The sequence below is a fragment of the Papilio machaon genome, chromosome 1, assembly GCF_912999745.1.
Source record: "Papilio machaon chromosome 1, ilPapMach1.1, whole genome shotgun sequence".
Taxonomy (NCBI): Eukaryota; Metazoa; Arthropoda; class Insecta; order Lepidoptera; family Papilionidae; genus Papilio; species Papilio machaon.
In genome coordinates, this window is record NC_059986.1 from 5014155 (window position 1) to 5032310 (window position 18156).

Consider the following 18156-nt stretch of genomic DNA (forward strand, 5'->3'; position numbering starts at 1 on the left):
TTAAAATCAAAACAAATAAAAATATTGATGAATACAGTAATAGCTTTTATAATTCACGTTCCATATATCAAAATCAAAGAATCAATAATAGTGCATTGAATACACTTATTTAATAATTAATGATCAAGAACAATTCAATAGAAATTTTGGCGTTGGTTTAAAAAATGCCCCATAGTCACTGTAATCATGGAAGTCATGATCACGATCATGGGAACCCAGAAGAAATAGGTTTACAGTATAATCTTTACCAAAAAATTGATAAAGAAAATGTTCAATGTCTCAACGAAAGTGTAGATGGTTCCGGAAAAACTGTATTTAAACCTTGGGAGAGGCGACTCGATACTTCTGAGGTTTGTATACTGAGCTTAAAATTTTGAATAACTTACTAACTATTTATTTTGTTTAACTTATTTCAATATATTGTATACATTGTATACTATATAAAGTCTAGCAAGGTTGGCGACAGGCAGGGGCCGGTCGTAAAAAATTAATTACAACTTTAAGGTTTACAAAACCTTGTGTGCTGACCCCATGTGAGTGGGAAAAGGCCAGGGAGATGATAATGATGAAATATATAGTATACTTTACAAAATTTAAAATGTATTAGAACGAATACTGTAAAATATATAACAGCTTTCTGTTCTTAATCCAACTGTTCAGAGAGAGTTTCTTAAGATGTTTTTTGCTATTGGTCCACTGACCAATATGCCTATTGAAATAATAAATGAACAATTGAAATGTTGGTTTCAGTATGTGGAAAGTGATGCTGATGAAGAGCTGCTGTTTAATATTCCTTTTACAGGCAATGTAAAGTTAAAGGGTATTATAATAAGATCAGAAGATTCAGATTTACACCCTTCTAAGTTAAGATTGTAAGTATATTTTAAGATTGACAATGTCATCTGGGTGTTAATTGTGTACAATGCAATAATATTGTATGTTGGCTCGAAAAAAAAAAAACAAATATTGGTAAAATGTTCCATATTATAATGTCATAATTTAAAATAAAATTGTGTTATCAAGTGATAGCCTAATTTATCTTACAGATAGAAATAGATCTCTTGATAAGCTTAATTTGAATGTTTTTAATTTGACACTTTTATAGATTCAAAAATAAGCCCAATATGACATTTGATGAAGCTTCAATGGAACCAGACCAAGTGTTTGAGCTGCAAAAAGATAGCCAAGGCATTTTGGAGTATACACCTAAGTAAGTAATATTACTCATAATATTTGGAAGCTTTGCCCTTTCAGTAGAGCAATTTCCATAACTTTATTTCATATTTATAATTTACAAATTAGTACTACTGTACCCATGTGATGTATGGACCATACAATTTATTTCACAGTAAAACAAATATGATTTTAAAGTTTTGTTTCCTCTTGCATATTAATCCCCTAGAAACATTACCCTAAGATTAAGGATTTTCAATTAAGGGAGTTGTGCAATAGCAAAAACAATTATGTTTAATGTCTATTTTTTAATTTTTTTTGTAGATATGGCTACACTATTTTAGTTGTCATAGTGTTAGAGGTTTTAAATTTATGTTTTCTTGTCTTTCCTGCTTTTGATGTATTTATGAAAGTGAACTATTAATACAATGTAGGTAAATAAAGTTTTGATAATTATATGTATTTTGAATTTTCAGAATAGTCACATTTTCTTCGATGTCGCATTTAACAATGCACTTTCCTACAAATTTTGGTGCGGAAACAACAAAAATTTATTACATTGGTTTGAAAGGGGAATGGACACCAGGGCACAAGCATGGAGTGACAATTTGTACATATGAATCAAGACCTATGCTTGATGATCATAAGTTAAAACATTTAGATTCTGTTGGTAGACCAATAGAGTAATATTAACTATGCCAATTGTAAATACTTTATTGTACATGCCATAATTGTTTTGTCATTGAAATAAACTACTTCATGAAGTTTTAAATATTTTTATTTATTATACATAACCTTTAAAAAAACTTGTTATTTATAGAGTAAAACTGGAATGGATCTTGTACTTCTGACATGATTTCAAAACTTAGTTGCCTAGTTTTGACTGTCATCAATTAACACATTCAATACCACCAACTGTCTATCTGGAAAGTTCACCTTTAAATTAAAGAAGCGTGGTGATTTGATGCGTGTTAAAATGACACCTGTAAGGCATTTTCGTTTCTGATGGAATAGATTGAAGGCAAGAAATAGGATTTCGTAATAAGTAATTAAAGCAACAAATTCTTACATATTATTTTATTAACTTACAATTATGTTCGTTATTATATGTTATTATTATTTACAAAATTTGGGCGTTTTAAACGATTTCTTATAATACGGGACCTTTGTATCCTTGACAGTGAAAAAATATTCATTAAATCACTAAAATTAAATGTAGAGATGAATATTTAAACACACGCTACATTCATATTCACGAGGTAATTGTAACATACAATACTCTGACATTCGTCACAATATATTCAAGGTTCCTTGTAGTTTTCACGATTATCCATATCTAAATTAAAATATTCTTTAAAACAGAAAAACTATTATTTATTATAATACAAAGATGGCAGTGACAGTGAGATTTTATTAATGTTTAAAAATATGGTTGTAAGCACTTCAATTACAGTTTATGATAGGGGAGTGTTGCTGAGCTATGTGACTTGCTTGTAGACTCTGATGGGCTGACGTCTGCCACGGGGGTTGAGATACCTGCGGCCGTAGGGTCTGCGGCCTGCGGGGAAGTACGGCCGCCGGCGCACTACCTCGTTGGGCACCGAGCGCACGTCGCCGCCTTGGTAGACGCCGGCTGGCGGGCCCGGGAGACGTCTCATGCACACCGAGCATCTTAAATACAAATTAAATACATTACACATACTCAAAATATTATTTAGGCACCAATAGTCTAACGGTTAAGGATATAGACATTTAAGGATCGTGAGTTCATCATCCACGGGTCGGAAATCGACTATTGTCGCCATATCCTAGGTCAAAGACAGAGAATTTTAGTCAATTTATTTCAATAATCTGCTAGTATTTAATATAAAAAAAAATATTATGTCGATCTGCAAATTGTTACGAAGGAATTAAATCTCCTTAAACTTGTGAGAGGGAGGGGGAGAGGGTACTTGCAAGTATTATTGGTAATATGAAAAATCAGTGTCTTTGTTACATTTTGACATACCTGCTAACTTTAGTGATTTTATCTTCCTTAAGTGTTTGTTGTTCGGGCCGCAAGAACATTCTGTTATCGTCGATGGTCGACAGCCAGTAGGAGACGGCTGTGGCGAAGTAGTTGCAGCGACCCAATCCATTGCACTCTATAAATGGCCGCGTGCGGAACTCACGAAGACAGGATCCGGGTGATATCAGACTTTGTCCTGCTGCGTCTGCACCTGCTGTATGCTGCACAACGAAAATACTCACAAGGAAGTACAACTTTGTATCTCGTTCCGATCAAGACCGAAATTATGTAACCAGACGAACGTAAAATTTTATACATGGCGGACATTATGATTGTAGCGGCGTGTGTGTAGCTACATATGGTTTGGCAAAAAACTAAAGTGTTGAGGCGTTTGAGGATTTGGAACTTTGAAATCAAACCAACGTATCGTCTTCCGTATTTCAAATGTATTCTCGTTTTTGATACAATGATCTAGGATAGCGGGGTGGGGATAATTAGCCAATAGGCGACACGTACGTATATTGGTTTCGCACTTTGATTGGATATCACGATGTCACAGGAAACTAGCACTTAAGTCCTAAACATGCCCGCGGCCTTGAAAGCACCAGCTTTTAACACTATTCGTCCCTCACAAGTGGACAGATCTTTGTGTAAGACCGTCTTATGACGCCTGATGTGGTCTTGATGTCCGCCACTCTGGAGATGCCATCTTCACCAGGAATTGTCTTCACGACGCGACCAAGTGGCCATTTCAACGGCGGAAGAGCCACGTCCTTGACAAGGACAAGCGTATCGGGCTTCAATTCTGCCGTATTTTCCCTCCACTTAGCTCTGATTTGTAGCTCCGAGATATACTCTCTAGCCCAGCGCATCCAAAACTGCTGCCGCAGCTGTTCCACTCTCTGGTAGCGGCTCAACCGGTGTACAGGTGAGTGTTGCAGATCATTTTCACACACTGGTGCCGTGAGAGGTCGGCCAATCAAGAAATGGCCAGGGCTGAGGGGATAGCCATCAGAGGGATCCGAAGATAGAGGTACCAGCGGACGTGAGTTTAGCACTGCTTCTATCTGTGTGAGGACGGTAGCGAATTATTCGAACGTCAGATGAGCATTGCCGAGCACTCGCCGCAGGTGGTACTTACATGATTTAATCCCCGCTTCCCACAAGCCACCAAAATGCGGGGAATAAGGAGGGATAAACGAGAATTTAATATTTTGACTCTTTGCGTAATCTACAACGTCTTTACTACAAGATGATAAAAACTGAGCAAACTCATTGTTTAAACCTACAAAATTTCGTCCATTGTCTGAGAAAATTTGACATGGTTTTCCACGTCGAGAAATGAATCGCTTGAGAGCGAGGAGGTATGCGTCAGTGGATAGGTCGCTGACAAGCTCTAAGTGAATAGCGCGAGTTATAAAACAAATAAAAAGACAGATATAGGATTTTACTAATTTAGCACCCCTACCTTTACGATTTAAAACGGACACTGGTCCAGCGTAGTCTACACCTGTGCGAATAAAAGGAAAATCTGCCGTCAAGCGCTCCTTAGGCAGGTTGCCCATAAGTGGGCTTAGCGTTTTTCCCCTAGCCCGTGTGCAAGCGACGCACTGATGAGTCACCTTCCGCGCGAGATTCCTACCGGACAGCGGCCACCACTGCTCGCGTAAGCGGTACAGCAGCGCCTGCGGCCCGCAATGTAAAGCTTGATTGTGTTCATGAATAAATAACAAGCGAGTAAAATAGTGCTTAGAACAAAGAAGTATAGGGTGTTTTTTATTATAATTAAAATCTAAAGAATTTTTTATTCTGCCACCTACGCGAATTAGGTCATTTTCATCTAAAAATAAATTTAGACTTGAAAGTCTGTTGCTAGACTTAACATTCCTTCCACTCTTTAGCAAATTGTACTCCAAAGAAAATGACTCCCTTTGTGATAACTTAGCTAGCATAATCACTGCGCGACTCAACTCATCGACATTGATCGCACCCGTCAGCTGATCGGTTCTGTGGCGCGGCCGGCTGTTGTGCGTGAAGCGCAGTACATAAGCAGCCGTGTGAATCATACGATTGAAGTTTGAGAATCTGTTGAATGGAAAGAATGTTTCGTCTGTATTAATATTTTGATTTAAAAATGTATAATTTGTAGTGTTAGATTTTAGTTCAGGCAAATCAATAGGTAATAACTCAGCATTTGAATTTGTATGTGTGGTTAAATTGAAATTAAAATTTAATACGTGTAAAAATGTAGGACCTTCCCACCACAACTTAGATAAAACTAAATCCTCGAGACTTACTCCCCGTGAAATCAGGTCGGCAGGGTTTTCCTTGCCACTTACATGCCTCCACGTGAATGCATTCGTCAGTTCGTGTATTTCGGCGACTCGATTCTGTACGAACGTTTTAAGTAAATTAGGTGTCATACGTAACCAGCCTAGCACAATAGTCGAGTCGGTCCAAAATACTACTTCGTCAAACTCGCGAGTAAGCGAACTGCGAATTTTATCGTAAAGCTTAGCGCCTAGCAACGCGCCGCACAGTTCCAGGCGAGGTATACTAACAGGCTTCAATGGGGCTACCTTACCTTTCGATATTAATAATTTTACGACAACACGATCATCGCATACGGTTCTTACATAAGCACAAGCGCCGTAAGCTGTCTGCGAGGCGTCAGTGAAAATGTGCAGCTCGACTCGTGTGACGTCACACTGAAATGCGTGTCGCGGAATCTTTATTGAAGAAAGATAAGATAGATTGTCAACAAACCGGTTCCACGTGCGTAAAATATCGGCGGGAAGAGGGTCGTCCCACTGTAATTTAAGTAACCAAAGACGTTGTAATAATACTTTGCCTATCATAATCGACGGACTTAATAAACCTAATGGGTCAAATATTTGAGAAACTATAGATAATATGGTGCGTTTCGTTACATTAGAAGTGGGCTGCTGTAACTGTGTATTGAAATGGAAATCGTCAGCAACGTTGCACCAACCTAAGCCTAAGGTTCTACATTGGCTATGTTCCCCAAAGTTTAAGTTTCGAATTGTATCAATAATATCATTATCATTTGTGGACGTTTGGTACGCTTCCTCACCGACTTCAAAATTGAAAACCCACTTGCGTAAATTAAAGCAACCGGACTTTAGCACGTTTACGGTGCCCTTGCAAATTCTTAATAATTTGTCCTTGTCGTCGCTGGAGGTCAGAAGGTCATCAACATAGATGTCGTTATTTATTACTCTTTTGACTTCAAGGTCGGAACACTCAGCAGCTAGTTGCTTCAAACAGCGTACACTCAAGAACGGTGCCGAAGCTGTGCCATATGTAACCGTGTTTAACTTGTATACTGCAAGCGGTTTAGACGGTTCGTCGCGCCACACGATTAGCTGTAAGTCACGTTGGGTCGGATTAACGAGTACCGAACGATACATTTTTTCGCAGTCGGTTAACGCGGTGTATCGGAATTGTCTAAAGCGCAACAGTATACCTAGCAAGTCACCCTGAATAGGAGGTCCGACGAGTTGTATGTCGTTAAATGAAATTCCGTTGTTAGTGGGTGCACTGGCGTCGAACACGACACGGAGTTTCGTGGTAGTGCTGTGTTCACGAAATACGCCGTGGTGCGGTAGAAAGTAGTTGGGGTTCGAATAACTATCGACTTTAGTCATGTGACCTAAGTTGATGTACTCTCGCATGAAATCTACGTATAATTGCTTATAACTAGTGGGTGCGCGTAGCAACCGTTTTTCCAACGCGAAAAAACGGCGCTCAGCTTGTGAGTACGATTCGCCCAACACCTCGGCCGATTTTTTGAGCGGAATGTCAACAATAAATCTACCATGTTTGTCGCGTGTAGTGGTTGTAACGAAACTTTGTTCACAAGCCGTCTCTTCATCAGATTGCGTATTCCGAGGCTGAGTTAACTCTTCGAGCTCCCAAAATTGACGTAATTGATTTTCTATGGATGTATTAAAGTTACATTGGACGTGTCCATATTTTTGCGTAATATGATTAATAGGACCCGAAACTATCCAACCTAACTTAGTATTTTGTAGGAATGGGCCGTTAGGTAGACGTATCTTGCCGTCGATAAGCAAGTCCCAAAACCGGTCCGCTCCTATTAAAATATCTATATTTTGTTGCCCTAGAAATTGCGTATTTGCCAGCTGAACGTTATCAGGTACCTCAAAATGCGCATGGTGTACCTGAACAGCGGGTAATGTGGGCGTTATTTCGTTTAAAACAAAACATTGAAGTCGCATCGAGTAGGAATTAACGCGCGATTTTACTTGTATGTTACACAAATGCGTCGAATGTGAAACAATATTACCTACTCCGCATATCGTTTTAGTGGACTGTATTAAAGGAAGATTTATTTTTTTGCAAAACGAATGTGTAATGAAGCAACTCTGACTACCACTGTCCAGTAAAGCGCATGCGATATGATAATTGTTATTTTTATCGAGTATTTCAACTAGCGCAGTGGATAGCAAAACCGGTTGCACATTTGTGCAGTTTACATCTGTGTGCGTGTACGCGTGAACATCGCAAACCTGTCCCTTGTCGCTTCGGCTGCAACTGATCGAGGGAGGGGGCGCGTGCGCGGTGACTCCGCTACTTTCAGTCGCTTCAGTTGACGATTTAGAGACTAGGCTCGTGGTATGATTAGAATCGCTAGAACTATGAATTAGTGAATTATGTTTTAAGTTACATTTTTTGCAAGGTCCAAACAAACAGCTGTTTACAGTGTGCCCGGAACGTAAACAATTTTCACATAAGTTGTGTTCCTTAACGATTTTAAGTTTAGATTTTAAATCCATATTAAGGAATTGTGAACAAGTGTAAATTGGATGTGGAGCCTTACATACAACACACAACTTACGTGAATTGCGCCCGGCCGGCTTATAAGATATAACGTTACACTGTGCCACGTTGCTGCGAAAAGCAGTACATGATTTTTTGTTAATTTCAGTTATAGTGCTGTCTTTGCTGTGCGATAAAGTTAAAGTTTCTAATAGATCGGCCCTAGATTTCAAAAATTTGAGTAAATGATCAAGCTTCAGCGTAATTTTAGAGTTAGATAATAAATAACCTTTATGTTCCTCCCATTGCCGCTCAGTCGTTTTATCTAATTTAGAGATGACTATATAGATAATTAAAGTATCCCAGTACTCTGTGGGTTCACCGAGTGTTTTTAAAGCGCGTAAATTATTAATTATAATATCTATAAGTTTTCTAATTAGCGAGGACGACTCTTTCGGTAACGGTTGTATCGCAAATAATGCTTTGACGTGACTCTGCACTAATAATCTATTGTTATCATACCGATTTAGCAAAAGTTCCCACGCAACAGAATAATTTTCGGATGATATTTCTAACGCGTTTACTACCATTTCAGCACTTCCCTTTAATGACGATTTTAGGTAATGAAACTTTTGTATGTCGCTAATATCTGTCGAATTATGCACCAATGATAAATATGTGTCCCTATATTCTAGCCAGTGCTCGTATAAACCGTCGAAGGTAGGTAAAGTGATGACAGGTAATTTAATTGACGACTGATTTTGAGAACACATTTTAGAGCATTCAGCGACCTCCCTACCGACACCAAGAAGGGATTCAGCTTTTGAAAGTGTGCTGTAGTAACAGTCTTCGAATTGCTGACGCTGATTTAACTGCTCGTCGATATCGCACTCAGAGACAGTCTCCTCGAGCTTTGATTGTATGGAATTGAATTCCGAAAATAGAATGCCTGCCCCGTCCATGCGCAATTTTAAGTCTATCCTGGACTCCTGACCTAGCGGTTTTACTAAATTATGTAGATGATTAACAAATTTCGTTAACCTGCCCTTAAGAATACCTCTTTTCCTGATGAGGTCGCGAATTACCTGCTCAGCTTTCTCATCTGTAGTATTTTTATATGGAGACTTGTCCCTATCCATTAAAGGCATAATGGTGACTTGTGAAAATGGGAACAACCACAAAAGTACTCACCGGGCGGTGACGGGTATGTGCTCCTGGATCAACCCAAATCCTCGTAAAATGGCAAATCCACGATCCAAATATGGCTCGAAGGTCCAGTTTATGTAGCGGCGTGTGTGTAGCTACATATGGTTTGGCAAAAAACTAAAGTGTTGAGGCGTTTGAGGATTTGGAACTTTGAAATCAAACCAACGTATCGTCTTCCGTATTTCAAATGTATTCTCGTTTTTGATACAATGATCTAGGATAGCGGGGTGGGGATAATTAGCCAATAGGCGACACGTACGTATATTGGTTTCGCACTTTGATTGGATATCACGATGTCACAGGAAACTAGCACTTAAGTCCTAAACAATGATATTTTACTTTTTTAGTAATTTTATGCAGACGTAAGTGCATAATAACACTAATGAAGATTACCGGCAGAGTTAAAATTTAAACTTGCTAAGTTTAATCTTACCATTAAAAAGCTGTATCCAATCCATAATTCATCCCAACCCTGCGGACAAGTTGGCACTTCACTACTTTGGCTATGTATGGCGATTGTTCGTGTCGATGTCTCACAAACTTGACACCTGAAACAGTAAATAAAAGCTAGATAATGGCTTTGTAAAATTTAAAAAAAACAATTTGCAATTGTGTCGCACTAAACTGTTCATGAGTGTTATATAAAAACAAGGTTTATTACTTTTTATTTACGTTAGGCCTTCGAATACCTCGAATATTTTTTGTTATTTCTCATTGCTTCGAACTTTCATTTGGGTAAGTTCACCCAAAATTCATAGCTATCGATATTCATGACAAATGAACAGTTGAAGTGTCAAAGAACGCAAGTAGGTACATAATTAAAATTACTAACCTTGATATGTAAGAGCCGACATCTCTAGCTTGAATAGGTTTCATCGCTATGGGCATGGGCTCCGGCGTGGACAGCCAGAAACTGTAATCCTCACGTTGAGCAAAGTCACAAACATTGTTAAGATTGCAGAACATGTAGGGCATGGTTGAGAACTTCCGAAGACAACTCCCAGGTGCACCTATTTAAAAATTATTTATATTATCATTAATTTATATTATTACAATATTATTTCATAGGTATTCTAACATCGAACAACATCAAATTTTTCCTAATAAATACGCTTAAAATCTCTCAACAACATATTAATTAAATTATAGTTTATTTTGTTTATATAGTTAGAATGTTTTATATTATCTTGATTAAACTACAATCGTTAGTAAAATTATTTTTATTACTTGCTTGTATCAAAAGTAAAAAAAGAAACACTCACCTAAATCTTGGCCGTGTGCTTTTGCATTTGCAACTATATGTATAAGGGAGAATCCTTCCCAGAGTGGTGATGTTCCCGCTGGACATTGTGGAATCATTCTGGTTTGTGAATGTACTGTGAAGTAAAATCCTCGTGATTTCGGTATCGGCGGTGGTGGCGCAGGTCTCCCCGGAGCCCCAGGAGCTCCACGTTGACCTTCATAACCTTCATACCCTATAATTCCTTTTATTCCTTGTGCGCCTTGAAGTCCTGGAAGCCCTACTGAGCCCATAAAACCGATGTCTCCTCTTTCACCTTTAACACCGAATATTCCACTGCGTCCACTTGGACCGGGCGGACCATCTTCACCGTGACGTCCAGGAAATCCGGGAGGCCCAATGTCACCTACAGGACCGGGTAATATTTCTGACGGATGAATAGTTTTACCTTTATCGCCTTTCATTCCTCTAGGTCCTTTAAGACCCGGCATGCCTTGCAACCCTTCTTCTCCTCTTTCTCCTTTAATACCCTTAGCGCCTTGCATACCAGTGTAACCGTCGAATCCAGCGTCACCCATATCACCCTTAATGCCTTGATAACCCTTTAACCCTTGCCATCCTTGATCGCCTCTCGCTCCCTTAGCACTAAAGGAAGACCCTATTTCACCGATATCTCCTGGTTTTCCCTGTAACCCAGGAATACCTTCCATTCCTCTAGGTCCAGGTTTTCCGGGTGCTCCTTGTCTGCCAGTAAAACCGTCCATACCTTTGAAACCCTTTGGACCCTGAAAACTTAATCCTGGTGGTCCACGTTCACCAATAGGTCCGGTTACACCATACTCTCCAGGAGCGCCTTTTTGTCCCATTGGTCCCGGCCATCCAGGAAGTCCATCAAATCCAGCTCTACCTTTTTGTCCTCTCTCAGCATTAATGCCATCTAATCCAGGCAATCCTGGTGGCCCTTGATCTCCTATTTGACCTTTTTCTCCTGGTAGACCGTCTTCACCAATCATTCCCTTGATACCAATTTCACCACGTTCTCCTTTAATTCCTTTGATTCCGAAGAAGCCATCGTCTCCTGTTGGTCCTTTAGGTCCAGGTATTCCATCAAATCCAATGTCTCCAATATCACCTTTTGTAGCTGGTAAACGGGTACTAATACCTCTCTCTCCACGTTCTCCTTTGAAACCCATTTCGCCTTTAACTCCTATTGGACCTTGCCAGCCCTCGTCTCCTGGAAGACCGGGTCTACCCATAATGCCAGGTTCCCCTTCCTTTCCTAAGTCTCCTTTTTCTCCAGTGGAGCCAACAAGACCCGCACTTCCCATTAGTCCCTTCATACCACGTAATCCATGTCTTCCTGGGACTCCAGGATTACCTGGATATCCTTTGTCACCTATGTCACCTGGTGGTCCATCGATTCCGTTGGACCCTAATTCGCCTTTTGTCCCATTAAGACCAGGATTACCTTGCGGTCCAGGCTCTCCTTGTTCCCCTTTTATACCTTCGTATCCTCCAATAGCTAATCCCGGGGATCCTTCGTCCCCTTTTGTTCCTTTGAGTCCGAAGATGCCAGGTTTACCAGATTCTCCGTCCACGCCTGGTTCTCCAACGTCACCTTTCATTCCTATTAATGCATTTTCCCCCCGCAACCCTTGTAAGCCGGGGAATCCTTCGTCTCCTCGCACTCCTTTGACTCCGTTTAAGCCATCTAGACCAGGTAATCCTGCTAAACCTTGGTCGCCTCTATAGCCCTTAACTCCTTCAGGTCCTGGAGGCCCTGGTTTTCCAGGTTGTCCTTGATAACCTTGAGCTCCATCCTCACCTCTATCTCCAACTTCACCTTGAGATCCGGGTGTTCCCATAATTCCCGGGAAGCCGGGGAATCCAACTGGTCCCATATCTCCAGTCCATCCACGAATCCCAACTCGACCAGCTTCTCCTTTTACGCCTTTAGGTCCGACATCACCTTGTATGCCGTTTAATCCTTGCAAACCTGGTTCACCGATTTGACCCATGGGGCCAGGGAATCCTGGTCGTCCAGGTATTCCTGGAGCACCCTGTATTTGGATACCGGGTAGGCCTTTTCGACCCTGGAAATATAAAATGTTAAGAATTAAGAGCATTCATTTAAATAAGAGCTTTATATTTTCATGCATCTTTCATCTACAGACGGGGATTCAAAATAATGTATAAAACACTTAATGGTCCATTCAAATAGTATGATGGGTAATACAGAAATAAAAACAGACGCACCCACTTTGCCTTCCAGGCGAAGTCAAAAATAAATCGATGAATCAAATTTGTTAATAAATTCAACTTACTGGCGGTCCTCGTGGTCCATCCGGACCGATGTCTCCTGGAAGTCCAGTGATGCCCTTAATTCCCATGATACCGGCGCGACCGGGTGTGCCTGGGTACCCTGGTTCACCGACATCACCTCGATCGCCGCGGTAGCCGTCTATACCTTTCTCACCATAAATTGTAGCAAGGCCAACCTCGCCTCTTGATCCTTTATGCCCTTTATTGCCTCCAAATCCTAGGGGTCCTCGTTGACCACGTGTGCCCGGTTCTCCGCTGGGACCTATTTCACCTTTTTCGCCAACAAATCCCTTTATTCCGACAGGGCCTTGTATAGATCTGCCTGGAAGCCCGTCATCACCGGGAATACCTCTAAACCCGTCGTATCCCATATCGCCACGGTCTCCTTTTCTTCCGCGATAACCTAAAAATATAATAATTATTAGATAGTGTTCATCATATTATCAAGATCTACTTACTATTTTAATTCCACGTATTGGTCTTGCTATAAAAATTAACATGCAGGATTTGTATTATAATAAGTATTGGAGAGGCGAAGACGCTAAATGCAGATTTACTCGATAGATGTCGGGACCTATCAGATATTGTTGGAAATATGATGCAGTTATTTAGATATAACTATACAATTCAAACCTTTTATTCCTGGAACTCCAGGAGGTCCGCGTTCACCCTTAGCATTAATACCGTTTGCTACAGATTCACCAACCTCTCCTGGCTGGCCAGGTTCTCCAACCTCTCCATGTTGACCTCTGAAACGTATATTTGCTGATACAAATCTCTCAATAATTATTGGTGAAATAATTTGCTTAAATCGGAAGGGGTCTAATTTGGCCATCAAAAATTTAACATATTTATAAAATCCCGATTCATAAAGCCTATAAACATAAAATAATAAAGCAGTAAGTACCGCCATAGTAGAGTACTTATACTTATTTAAGTTAGAAATTATACATTTAAACATTAGCTTCCTTGAATTATCAATTACATCTATCTTATCTTATATATATATATATATATAAAAGAAAGTCGTGTTAGTTACACTATTTATAACTCAAGAACGGCTGAATCGATTTCACTGAAAATTGGTGGGTTAGCTTAGAACCAGGAAAAGGACATAGGATAATTTTTACCCCGTTTTCTATTTTTTATTCCGCGCGGACGGAGTCGCGGGTAATAACTAGTTTATATATATAAAAGAAAGTCGTGTTAGTTACACTATATATAACTCAATATGGGTCGAACTGATTTAGCTGAAAATTGATGGGGAGATAGCTTTGAACTAGGAGACGGACATTGGAACTGTTTTTATCGTGTGTGCATTTTTTTTTATTCCGCGCGGACGGAGTCGCGGGTAAAAGCTAGTTCTTGATTCTTGATAAAACATGTTTATGAATTGGTATGTACAGATTACTATATTTTATGTTTAAATATTTAAATAGGTTTATTTGATTTACTTAATGCCAGCTTCTCCTTTGTCTCCTCGCAGGAAAGCCATGGGTATATCAGCTGGCGCTCCGGGCCACCCGGGGGCGCCATCTCTTCCTCTTGATCCGTTTCGTCCTGGCAATCCAGGGTAGCCGAAGTCTCCGATCCTTCCCTTGATACCTGGTGGGCCTGCGTCTCCTCTGAGTCCAGGCCAACCTCCGTCTCCGGGCAGTCCAGGGTAACCTATAAAGCCTATTTAAAAAAATCAGGTAAATTAAAGTGATGTTTATTCATAAAAAAAAAACAATAACATGGCACACGGTTTATTTAACAATGTAATTTAGCAGATCGTGTTTTTTACTGTAAAAAATTTGTAAAGAATTTGACATCGAAATTGATAAAAGATACTAATAATTTTAACAATTATTTTAGGATGTTATCAAATTCATCAAAACCTCTGGTTGAGGTTTTTTGTGCCTAGCTCATAGGACGTTAATATTTTTGTGTATGTAATATATACACACTATGTTTATGGTTTTTTGTCCGTAGATCTTACTAATATTATAAATGCAAAATTTTAGATGGATGGATGGATGGACGTTTGATCTCCATAACGGCTTATGGGATCGCGCTGTAATTTGGCATAGACGTAGAACATTATCTGGAAGAACACATAGGCTACAATTAGTAGTTTTTTTTTTAAAACCGCGCGACCAACAATAAATCGTTCAAAATAATCTACGTGTAAAGAAATTTTTGTTTACAATGCCCATGCGCTATGATCATTGAGGATATACACTTCAAAGATGTATTTATTAACAACCCGTAACTTCTTAATATTTGAACGAAATTTTTCCTTGTTTCATTTATTCCATGATCTTACCGATGTCCCCTGGAGGACCTCTTTCTGCTAAGGTCAAATCCAATGGTGGACGAATAAGCTTCCCCTTTTGACCTTTCAGTCCTTGTGGTCCCGCCATACCAGATTGTCCCTTATTTCCTTTTACACCCTTGGCCCCCGGTATGCCAGAAGTACCCGGCAAACCAGTTTGGCCGCGTGGTCCTGGCAATCCTTCAAATCCTGGATACCCTTTTTGTCCTGGAAATCCGCTATCACCTCTTTGTCCCTTAGGTCCAGGTAAACCTGTATTAGATGTAAACAAAATTGTATTGCAATAGCATTAATACATATATATAAAGATTAAATAAGTGGCTATTTGTCTACTATTGCTATTTGTATTCTAATCAGCTAGCAAAACAAAAGAGATGTCGTTTTTACAACAAATTGCATATAAGTTTATATTTAGAGGTCACAAGATAATGTAATTATAACTTTTAGGACTAATACGTACATCTTTCTGGTAAACTCCTAAACAAGAACAAAGAAATGTGTATACACAGTATCTAAAGTATTGAAAAAGCTTAATAAATATGCAGTACATACTTACTTAATAAGTATAAAATTAAGTTATCACTTGCCTGATTTACAGAATGGGCAATCGTCACCTCTCGGTCCTTTCAAGCCCGGAAATCCCGGTCGGCCCGAAGTGCCAGGGTCACCAACCATACCAGGCGGCCCTGGTGGTCCGGTGTCTCCTTGTGGTCCCATACCATGCACTCCACGGCCAGGATAGCCTGGTTGACCCATAAACCCAGGTTCCCCTCTATCTCCTCTTGCTCCAGGGACACCGTCAGTTCCTGGCATGCCATCTTCACCATCAGGACCTTTTACTGTTGCTCCTTTAAACCCTTTTGGACCTAATGTACCAGGCAATCCTTGAAAACCGGGAGGACCTCGAGGTCCAGGTAGGCCTTTGCGTCCGTCGCTACCTGGTTCTCCTTTAGGAGAGATTCCTGGGTTACCTACCCTTCCAGGAAATCCTTTGACACCTGGATAACCAGGTGGTCCCATAATGCCGGGTAATCCTTTTGAACCATCAATTCCTGGAGCTCCTACAGGGCCCATATAACCTATCGGACCCTGTGGTCCCTGAGCACCTGGTAGTAAAGGTTCATTTAAACTTTCATCGAAAATTCCGGGTTCACCCATAGGTCCTTGTTCTCCAGGAATTCCTGGTCTGCCATCTTCTCCTGGCCCGCCTGGTATCCCATCTTCTCCGTCTAAACCTAGGAAACCTGGTGCACCTTTATCTCCCTTAGGACCTGGAGGTCCATCTTTTCCTCTACGGCCAGGTTTTCCTCTGGAACCATCTTCTCCTTGATCTCCTTTGTAACCTTGTGGACCATTTAGACCATATGGACCCTAAATACATAAAAGCACAAGAATTGATTACATTGCACCACAACATGTATTATCTGAATAGTTTTAATCCGTAAATATTTTACTTACCATTTGACCTCTTGAACCTATTTCTCCTTTTAGTCCTTTTACACCTTGCATTCCTTTAAGCCCTTTCTCACCTTTGTCTCCTCTAGCTACAATGCTTAAATTGTGCTTAAACGTATCTATATTGAGTATGGTTGCTGGTCTTCCAGGTTCACCAATTTCTCCTTGATCTCCTTTTATTCCCGGTGGTCCTACGGTTATATCACCTGGATCTCCTCTGTAACCTGGTTCTCCTTTAATACCCATTATACCCTAAACAATAAAGAATTTTTAATTTACCTACAGTGTGTAGGACTAGGATACAATATGTGAGATAATTAGATCTAGATAAAATTTACCTCGTCACCTTCTTCACCGCGGAGACCACTGTCTCCTCTCCAACCCATAGGACCAGAAGGTCCTGGTAAGCCAGGTCTACCAGGATCGCCCATTATTCCTTTTGCCCCCCTTGAGTTGACTCCTCCTTCACCAGCTAAACCTTGTGATCCTTTTTCTCCGTACGGTCCGGGCAATCCTCGGTCCCCAGGAGGACCTTGTCTTCCAGGTGGTCCAACCACACCGTCAACACCGCTACATCCGTCGAAACCAGCCACGCCTCGAATACCTTCCAATCCATGTGGGCCCTTAACATTAATATTTAGTTACAGTATTTTGTATAAAATCAAATATACATGACGGCATAAACGTGACAACAGCAAACACGTTTCTATATAGTTTACATACTGGAAATAATTACCTGAGGTCCTGTGTATCCCCTTACTCCGTAGGGTCCGTCCGCTCCCTATAAAAATAAAGTTAGTAAGTATGTGACATGTATTGTTGAAGAATATTTTTTTTGATAGGCTTATAAAGTTTAAGATTTACCCGTTCGCCTTTGTCACCGACGTCTCCTTTCTCGCCCCAGTCGCCGGGTTCGCCTTGTATGCCAAGCCGGCCCTCGGGTCCATCGTCACCGTAGTCCCCTTGCAGGCCAGGGATGCCGGGGGGGCCGGGGTCCCCGCGGTCTCCCTTCAGACCAGAGCAATCACATACTGTCTGATTGCATATCACCTAATGACAAAAATTGAACTTAGACGAGTGGAAAAATTGACAAGGAATCGGTTATTATTAAAACTTCGAATAAGAATTTGCCAATCGTAATCTGTAATTTCACCACAAATGTGTTGGGTTTCCATACGTCATTGGCGTTTCCTTTGGCTAAACGAAATTAATACAAGTTGACATGATTTTGAAATGAAAAGGGCAATATAAATATTATAAAAGAAAAACGTTGACGGTGGCCCTACATTACAGCTACATATTTTGATAAAAAAAATAAATCAAGTGTAAGCTTGATTAAATAAATAAATCACAAAAGTGCGATTGGGACCATAGCTGAGGCGTAATGTTCGTGCCTTATCACGGGACCTCTGACACACATACAGCGACCAGAACAAGTAGAAGACTTACACTTCCTACTTCTTAGTAGAGCATGAAGATTAGTTACGAATGTATGAGCGTAACCGTGGCTTTTCACTGCTGAAACTCTTGCTTTGATCATAACAATTTTTTTTTAATGTATTAGTTTAAAAAATGTATATTTACTGCGGTAACATAAGATACACATTAATAAATGTATATGGGGTTTTAGTA

General features: G+C 40.2%; 2 protein-coding genes across 2 annotated transcripts in view; one reads left to right on the top strand and one right to left on the bottom strand.

Annotated features, from left to right (window-relative positions):
- LOC106710691 (PITH domain-containing protein CG6153) lies at positions 1-2382 on the top strand. Its single transcript, XM_014502827.2, has 4 exons — positions 1-350; positions 751-872; positions 1106-1210; positions 1650-2382. The coding sequence occupies exons 1-4, from the start codon at positions 165-167 to the stop codon at positions 1858-1860; spliced, it is 624 nt and encodes a 207-aa protein (XP_014358313.1). The 5' UTR covers positions 1-164; the 3' UTR covers positions 1861-2382.
- The window catches only part of LOC106710676 (collagen alpha-5(IV) chain), a 27796-nt gene continuing 11917 nt past the window's right edge, over positions 2278-18156 (bottom strand). Inside the window, exons 2-15 of the mRNA XM_014502802.2 lie at positions 17389-17574; positions 17261-17305; positions 16863-17147; positions 16528-16776; positions 15657-16440; positions 15061-15321; positions 14207-14429; positions 13386-13501; positions 12755-13155; positions 10453-12523; positions 10023-10200; positions 9624-9738; positions 3182-3402; positions 2278-2844 (exon numbers count right to left, since the gene is read on the bottom strand). Of these exons, the coding sequence (XP_014358288.2) occupies positions 2652-2844; positions 3182-3402; positions 9624-9738; positions 10023-10200; positions 10453-12523; positions 12755-13155; positions 13386-13501; positions 14207-14429; positions 15061-15321; positions 15657-16440; positions 16528-16776; positions 16863-17147; positions 17261-17305; positions 17389-17574 (5328 nt within the window). The 3' untranslated portion in view covers positions 2278-2651. The remainder of the gene's footprint in view (positions 2845-3181; positions 3403-9623; positions 9739-10022; positions 10201-10452; positions 12524-12754; positions 13156-13385; positions 13502-14206; positions 14430-15060; positions 15322-15656; positions 16441-16527; positions 16777-16862; positions 17148-17260; positions 17306-17388; positions 17575-18156) is intronic.

Excerpts from the sequence above, each read along its gene's own strand:
- LOC106710691 (XM_014502827.2), top strand. The coding sequence starts at position 165 with ATGCCCCATAGTCACTGTAATCATGGAAGTCATGATCACGATCATGGG. Across the intron at positions 351-750 it reads GGCGACTCGATACTTCTGAG|TATGTGGAAAGTGATGCTGA; the intron begins GTTTGTATACTG and ends TGTTGGTTTCAG. Across the intron at positions 873-1,105 it reads CACCCTTCTAAGTTAAGATT|ATTCAAAAATAAGCCCAATA; the intron begins GTAAGTATATTT and ends ACACTTTTATAG.